Below are 8,252 nucleotides of genomic sequence, written 5' to 3' on the forward strand. Positions count from 1 at the left end.
TTTTCCAGCTGATTTGGTTCTTTGTGCCGGTGAAGAAGCTGATCTCTTCATCACTGCACCGAAGAGTCTGGAAGCAGTGAATGGATCCTGTTTGATTATCCCCTGTAGCTTCAGACCTGCTTCAGAGAAAGGCTTTGACAACAGAAGAAAAATTGTTGCAGTGTGGATTAAAGATGATGCACCTTTTCAGGGTCATCCAGAGAGAATAATTTTTAACAGCAGTGATGCAGTTAACTACCCTGATATCAGCATCATTGGAGACCTGAAAGAAAGAGACTGCACCACCAAGTTTAATGTATTGAAACTTGAAAAAACCACAAAGTTCTTCTTTCGAATTGAGAATGAATCATTCAAGGCAACAGCTGCTTTAGATCCTGTTGAAATAAAACTGAAAGGTAAGACTGCTTCATTTATGTGCTTTTAAAAGATAAAATATCACATTTATGATTCGAATTTGCTTTTGTTTCCTGCAACAACAGGAAAGTAATGTCTGCACTGTTGTATCTAACATAAAACTGTCAGTATTCAGTCGAAAACAATCTGGAAATTATTGGACTTATTGACTGAAAACTCAGTTCACAGCTTTCTCTGGATTTATTCAATGTTTGAAGTTGTTTTTCTGATTGATATATTAATCTGAAGTGACAAAGAATTGGCTTAGTTACTAGAAAAAGTTGCAGAAACTGTCTTATGTTGTAGTTTTACAGGTATTATGTGTGTTTAATGTGAAACTGCAGGTTCTCCTCCGAGGCCCAGATTAGAAGTCTCAGCTGATCTGAAGGACCTGAAGGAGAAGGAGTCTGTCACTGTAACCTGCTCAGCTCTCACTCCCTGTTCACACTCCCCTCCTCAACTCACCTGGAGCCTCCAACAAGACGCTCTCAGCCAAACTGAGGAAAACTCAAACAGAACCTTCAGCACTCAGATCCAGAAGACCCTCACTCTGTCAGACACACATGATGGATTCAGCCTCAGCTGCTCTGCTGTGTATCCTGTTGCTGGAGGAGAACCTGTGAAAACACCTGAGACAGAGTTAACTCTCAGGGTTTCATGTGAGTGATCCTGTCAGCTCATCACACTTCAGATGTTTCTGATGAATCAAGTTAATCTGAGTCTTATTTTCCCCTCAGATTCTCCTAAAGACACGACAGTCTCCATCAGTCCATCAGGGAGCTGGGTGACCCTGACCTGCTCCAGCAGAGCCAAACCTGCCGTGAGCAGCTTCACCTGGTTCAAGAACAGTGACCATGGACCCATCAAAGTGTCTGAAGGAGACTTTTACACCTTTAATGTGGCTGACATAACAGATCCAGAAAGTTTTTACTGTGTGATTGAAAATGCTCTCGGTAATCAGACGTCATCGCCAATTCCTGTGAACAAAGCAGGTAAATTTAATTATTTTATTATTTTTTATATATATGTTTCTTCATATATTTTTATGTGTGTTGATGATTTTTCTGTTCCCTTTTGTCCCAATTTAATGTGGATATTTTATGTAGAACCTTTTTACAGACTTTATTACAAACCCATTTGACAGCCATGATATCACCATCACTGGAAACCTGACGGAAAACAAACTGCATCTCTGTGTTTTCTGGTGTCGTCTTTCCTTTGAAAAGCATAAAATACTTCTTCAGTATTGAGAACAAAAGATTCAGGATCTCAACGACTGCTCATCCTCTTTTCATAAAACTGTAAAGTGACAGTTTTATGTGAATATTTTTTGAGAATCAAAGTGATTTTTTGGGTTAAACAGTTAAAATCATCTGTGTTTTTGGCTCCATGAAGTGACCTTCACTAACAGATTAAACTGAGTCTCTGGCTGGATTATCGGAGATGTTGAAGCAGTTTGTCACCAGACTGTTTTTAATTTATGTTGCTTTTGGATCCAGCAAAGACTGGAAACTATTGTCTAAGTTAGAGAAAACTCTCAGTATTAAGATCACGTGTTTCTCTGCAGATGAACTGAGGTTTGGACTCGTCTTCAAAACACTGATGATCCTTCAGGTTGTATCTCTCTACTGTACAATCGTCATCTTTGAGTGGTGAGACAAACTTTTCCATCTGTAGACTAATTGATCATTGCTTAAAATTACAGTTCAAAATATTCATAGGTTTATTTTTTCTTTCTGTCAGCTGGTTCAGATGGAGACATTACCGCAAACAAGTGAAGGTAAACAACTTGTTTTAATAAGTATAATAGTTGAAGGAATACTCTGAAGATTTTGGACCCACGCCCTCTCCCTGTCATTGACAAAATTAGACAAACTCATAAATACTTTTTTTGCATCTCTGCGTCCCGTGCCTGGTTCCCAGCTGTTAGCATCATAGTTAGCTTAGCTCAATTGCTGGAAGTTTATCGGAATCAGAGCCGGACTGACAAAAGTGGACAAAATACTCCTTCCAGTGGTCCAGGGGACGGCGTATTAGCACATGAAGCAAATCCAAATGTTTCTAAAACATTTTAAAAGACGTGTTTTCTTGTCAATCCATTACAATAATGTTTTGATACACACAGACCTGCGCATGCGCAGTGCTTCGCGGAAGGATATACCGGAGCACAGCAGTAGAAGCCATAGACTTAAGCCGCTTAAGCCGAGACACAAAAAAGGTACTTATGAGCTTGTCTGACTTTGTCAATGATAGGGAAAGGGCGTGGGTCCAAAATCTTCGGAGTATTCCTTTAAATTCAGAAGAAGAAAATCTACCCTTCGTTAACTCTTTAAGTTACAAATGTAAAGAAGTAACTAATAACATAGTAATTGACTTGAGAGGGTCTTCGCCCTTCAGATGGGGGATGACACTTTATTGCTGTGTGTCGTCTCATTTCCACACAGGACTCACCAGAAGCAGATGACGTCAAAGTGATTGAAAGTCCAGCATAATGGGCCACAAGGAGAAACCCAAGACATTAAATCCATCATCAGTGACCTGCTTTATTAATTCTGATCATTTCTACCTGCATGTTTGTCATTTTGTCATGAAATCTGTTGTTTTGCTGGATCTCAGCATGAACCAGGCCTATGAGAAGTGGTGCAGCTCTGTAGAGGATTAAGACATTTATATTCATGCAGAGTATTGAACGGAGCTGATGTCTGTTTCCATTCTGAAGATAAATCAGCATGTATTGAAGTTCCATATTTTCTGTGTATATTTAAACAAGTTCTATCTCGATTTATTGTTGCATTTCTTTTTCCATTTTATCCTGGTTTTATGAGCTTTGTATTGCTGTATATTTCTGTTCCATTTGTGTGACTGAGCTGTGATTTTACCACTCTGGTTTTGTACTTGTGACGGCATATTTGAAAGGTCACTTTAGTTTAACCTTTGAGTGAGCTATAAACGATGTTAAACATGTCTGAAAAGCAGCGCGACCACGGGAAAACTATGAAAGGAACTGGAACATACCGTTTGGAATCATTTATTAATTATTTATGGACAAAATATAATTTACATCAGTCTGTAATTCAGATAATTTTTAGGCCAGCAGAGAAGGCTTTGCAGGCCCTGACGGCCCACCACTGCCATTTACCATGTAGTCCATCTTATTGTTGCATAAGTGCTTTATGAGAGGAAGAAGTCTAAACATCTCAACTCATGGCCTGCCATGATAAGCCAAGCCATTAAAATTGCCACAGTGAACTGGGAAGAAGGTCTGGTATCTGTCTGCTCTGGTCGTGAATATAAGGAAGAAGTGGAGGAAAGCACCCCTCCATAACTGGGCAAACACAGGGAATAAAATCCCTTGTTTGTAATCGGTCAGACACCATTTCGCCTGGGGTTCTGACCAGGGGCGGACTTACCATTAGGCAAAACTAGGCAGTTGCCTAAGGCCCCAAGTTCCTGGGGGCCCCATAAAACTCCTCATACACTTATGGTTAATACAGTTATTATTTATTTGTACACATTAATTATGTTTTGATTGAAATACTGTCGCTAAAATGCCAGCAGAATGCTTATTGTATTATGTGTGTCTCGGGCCCCCCCTTCAGTCTCCACTACATTAGCTCGGTCCATCTCACTGCGCATGTGCAGAGAGGATCCAGGAAGACAGCAGCAAAACATACGAAAACAAACGGCGCGAAGACAAGAGAAGAGCAGACAAGAGAAAAGAACAGAAGAGAAAAAGACGACGAAAAGAAGCTACCCCAGCGGTGCTGAAAAATGGAGGAAAAAGGAGGAAAGCAGAAAGCTGCTCTCAAAATGCCCCAAAGTGATGACATACTTCACTGCGGCAGCGGCTCGCAGCAGCAACCCACAACGGTTTATAGTCGCCACGGCCCCAATCCATGTTGTTCCCCGACCAACTCGACCCCAGCCCCCGATCGACTCGGCTCCGACCAACTCGGTCCCAAGTAACTGTTCCAATGGAACAGAGCACATTTAGAGCAGCCGCACGTTGTTTTTATGTTTTTAATCCTCGTGAACGTCTGTGTGCGTCTCTGCAAACAGCGGATGGTGCGTTCAGGAGCGTTGGAATGTTTATTACTACTGAAAATAACTGGGGTTACACATGAAGGATTTGTGTGAGGTGGAGAAAAAAAAATAGCAGTGGCAAAAAGTGTGTCGGGGGGGTGGGGCACGTCCCCCCCTTAACTGACGCCTATGTGCAGATGGTTTTAATGAGACAGATGTTGCAACTGAGGCTTTACTGTTCATGGTATTAATCATGTTCAAACTTAGTATGAATCAAAATAAAATACAATATCCACAACAACCAGCAAGTGAAACGGCGACGTCGACACCTGTTTGGGAGGGTCAGTTGTCGACGTGTGGAGATGAGCAACTAGTGAGTATCAAAATGGCGTGTGTGTTGTCTTCTCATTTCAGAGGGCCCCATTCCTGCCTTTGCCATGGGCCCCAAATTTGTTAAATCCGCCACTGCTCTGAACTGGGGAAGATTTTAAAAAATTCCTGTAGTGTGTGCCAGACTTAATATGAGGCAAGGACAGGATCAAAAATACAGACATACCCTTTGTAATTATTAAAAAAAGATAATTTAAATGAAAATATGTGCTTCAAACTTAAATATTATGTTTTTGGGCGTCTGAGGCCGATATGATGTGATTGAAAAATAGCATAATATGTCCCCTTTAATGGTAATGCCCTGGGACAGGCCCCTGTTAACACGATTTACAACATTGAAAAACTATATTATTACATGATTATATTGCTAAGTCACACAGTTATGAGTTCACACTTTTCGTTACAACTATCCTGCTTTGCTGCAAGCCCTATTTCAATTCTCCACAGCCTTTTGATGCTTGGCTCTATTGTTGAAAACCTCCAGATGGTTTTTCAACATCTTTCTTGAAAGGTTCACTCAAGGATATCAGAATGATTCAAATTCAGTGAACTTGAAGGAGTTTGGGAAGCTTCTCATGAGCGACAGTTTTTTCCAGGATACAACAAAAAAAACACAAATGTTCTGAATCCAAATCAAACTGATGATCAAACTATGAGCTCAAAGAGAAACTTAAAGGTGCATTAAGGAGTTTTACAACCTTAAAAATACTTATTTTCCACCATAAATATGTTCCACATTTTTAATGACGTGTACAATGTGCCCTGATATATTCATTACAAGTACCTCTAACAGCGCTAAATTGTCACTTGAAAGTCACAGTGCCGGTCCGGCACCAGCATTTTTTTGGGGAGAATTTGAAAGGAATGATGTAATGCGCGCTCCAGCTCCTTGAGTTTCGATTTGTCCGCCATTACTCCGCCAGATGCTTAGTGAGCAACAACTGAGCAGGATCTTCCAGAAAGTAAGAAAAGACTGGCTTCTGGCACTGCCACAGCTCCAGCACAGACTCCACCAGGTAAAAGAAACTTACATTTTACTTGAGCACTTCTAAACGAGCGAAGACGGAGTCCCCCCTCTTCCGTGCACGGGAGCCACAGGGACGAGTTTTTCACTAAGTTGCATTACACCCAAGGTCTGCAGGGGGCGCTGTTTCGCATAAAACGTGCAAACTCCTTAAGGCACCTTTAAAAGATTAAAAACAACCAGTGTTCACCGAAGGTCAGAGAGGAACTGTTCAGGTTCTACAGTGTGACTGAAAAGCAGCTCATTGTTGATCCTGTCGTCCTGCTCCTGACGGCTCTCAACACAGGCCGAGCTCTCGGCAGCAATACGGGTCGGCAGCGGAGAGGACTGCGATCAACTTGGTGCTGGCGTCGGCTCCTTTCTTGCGCGCCGTGTCGATGAGTTCCCGAGCCTTTTCCGGCCAGAGTTTGGCTCTGAGCGCCTCGTTCTCACTGTCGGTCAGCACGCCGCAGTGCAGCAGCTCGTCCAGCAGCTTGTTCAGGACCGGCTCCGACACCTTTTCCACGAAGCTGCAGCGGACCTGAAACAGCTTCTCCTGGGCTGTGATGTCGCTCGCCAGCCGTGGCTGGTTTCTGCTCGCCGTGGTCACCACAAGCATGGCTGAGAGGGGAATCAGAAATGGGAGAGTTCCACTGAGTTCATGATGCCTTGAGTTTCATCACAGAGGCAAAAGTCATGGATCACTGTGATCCTGAAGCCAGCTGTTAAAAGGCAGGTGTTGCCTCCATATTGTTGTCCTCGGAGGACAGAACATGAACTGTGCAGCCGCTCGCTGTGCTCACCAGGCAGGTGGAGCTGGTGCTCCCACACTTGGGTTTTTTCTGCATCTCGCAGCACCAGGGTCACTTTGTCCGCCTCCGACAGCATGAGCATTTCAAATGTTGGGTGGTAGTTTGGTCCGTAGTTTCTAAAGAATTCTGCACGCTGCAACAAAGGCAAGCAGAGCTGTGAGTTCAAAAGTCACCGCTGGCTGAGTGGAGAGATGCTGGTACTCACTGCGGGCTGTATGTTGAAGTCCTGCAGCTGCGCCTCGCTGCACAGGCTGTAATAGTGGCCTGTGTGCAGCAGACAGAAGGACGGAGCCTGGATGTGCTCACAGTCCACCAGCTGAGCTTTCACCTTCAACCACAGCAAACAGCTCGTCATGTTAACTTGAGAAACGTGGATGTAAACGGAAACGAGTAAACGAGAATGTGGAAGAACATGTAGAACTGGGAGAGAGAACCTTTGGATCATGTAGCAGTAGCCAACATATTCTCCCTGGGGTTCTCTTGTTGAATGTGTCTGTATTTCTACATGCTGAGATCTTCTGTCTGAGTGGACTGGTTCTTACCTTGCTCAGCGGCACGTTGCTGGGCAGCAGAATCACCCACAGGATGAAACCCTGTCTGTGCATCGGTTTGAGGAACAGCAGGATTTGACTGCGAATCGGTTTCATCACGAAATCCACAAAGCGTTTGACCAAGTCCCAGACGATGCCGAGGGCTGAAAGGTGTGGGACATCCACCACCACGTGGGTTTCGGTCACCTCCAGAGGCTGGATGAAGCTCATGCCTTCATCAGTGATGTGAGCCACAGAGAGGCAGTCAGAGAGCAGCGCTGGGAGGACAGAAGATCAACGTCACCTCACGTGTTACGACCTGAAAGGCTCTGAGGGGTCCTGATGGCTCATGGAGGAGTCTCAAGAGTTGTTCTGAAAAGTTTCTGATGGTGTCTGAGGGGTTTACACTGTTCGGCTCTGAAGGGTTCTAAATTATCCTGAAAGGTTTCAGAGGATTCTGAAGTCCTCTGAATGGTTCTGAAGGTTGTCAGTGCTCTCACCGGGTTCAGGCTCGCAGTGAGGGAGGTGCAGCTGTCTGATGGACTCCTCTGGACACGTGATGCTGAACAGAGCTCCTCCTGGAACCTTCTGAGCCGACTGAAGCTGCATCTCATCCCAGATCATCATCTCGTAGGTGGCTTCGCTCTCGTGAGTCACACTGAAGACCAGATCAGTCAGCGAGCAGTGGAACAGACCAGGACCGGGGAACCTGAACCTGAACCCAGGAGGGAAACGGCACAGTGTGGAGATCGTTCTCAGAAAGACTGGAGAATTTACAATCACACAAAATATTATTTTCAATCCACAGAAGGAATGAAAACGTGGACCAACGTTTCCCACAGAGTATGAACACCACTAACTGACCATCTGCTAAAGCTGCTGCTCCTCATGATACTGAAGCTACTTTGGTGTATTTCTTAGACTTCAAGCCATGACTAAAGACAGTATTTAAAATGACTGGTGTGATTGATGATGACCAGTCTTACCTGTAGGACAATCCCATCTTTTCTTTTTTCACCTCTGGAGTGAAACTTGTCTGAACCTGAAATCCAAGCAGGCCCAAATTCAATTAGTGACTCTGTGCATTGATATCAGGAAGGA

General features: G+C 43.8%; 1 protein-coding gene and 2 long non-coding RNA genes across 3 annotated transcripts; 2 read left to right on the forward strand and 1 right to left on the reverse strand.

Annotated features, from left to right (window-relative positions):
* Window positions 1–49: 49 nt before the first annotated feature.
* Window positions 50–1,142, forward strand: LOC115394180 (uncharacterized). The gene is made up of 3 exons (XR_003932035.1): window positions 50–395; window positions 738–1,052; window positions 1,131–1,142. It is a non-coding gene; the product is annotated as an uncharacterized LOC115394180 (long non-coding RNA).
* An 835-nt stretch (window positions 1,143–1,977) lies between these two features.
* On the forward strand, window positions 1,978–2,898 carry LOC115394179 (uncharacterized). The gene is made up of 3 exons (XR_003932034.1): window positions 1,978–2,045; window positions 2,137–2,173; window positions 2,838–2,898. It is a non-coding gene; the product is annotated as an uncharacterized LOC115394179 (long non-coding RNA).
* A 3,892-nt stretch (window positions 2,899–6,790) lies between these two features.
* Window positions 6,791–8,252, reverse strand: LOC115394780 (NACHT, LRR and PYD domains-containing protein 1-like). The gene is made up of 4 exons (XM_030100126.1): window positions 8,138–8,252; window positions 7,652–7,866; window positions 7,164–7,429; window positions 6,791–6,949 (listed from the first exon to the last, which is right to left on the reverse strand). The coding sequence occupies exons 1-4, from the start codon at window positions 8,152–8,154 to the stop codon at window positions 6,791–6,793; spliced, it is 657 nt and encodes a 218-aa protein (XP_029955986.1). The 5' UTR covers window positions 8,155–8,252.

This window comes from Salarias fasciatus, chromosome 9, assembly GCF_902148845.1.
Source record: "Salarias fasciatus chromosome 9, fSalaFa1.1, whole genome shotgun sequence".
NCBI lineage: Eukaryota > Metazoa > Chordata > Actinopteri > Blenniiformes > Blenniidae > Salarias > Salarias fasciatus.

Bases quoted from the DNA above. Each gene is read 5' to 3' on its own strand.
- LOC115394780 (XM_030100126.1), bottom strand. The intron at 7,430-7,651 runs GTGAGAGCACTG...CTGTCCTCCCAG, and splicing joins TCACTGCGAGCCTGAACCCG to CGCTGCTCTCTGACTGCCTC. The intron at 6,950-7,163 runs GTAAGAACCAGT...CTGTGGTTGAAG, and splicing joins GCAACGTGCCGCTGAGCAAG to GTGAAAGCTCAGCTGGTGGA.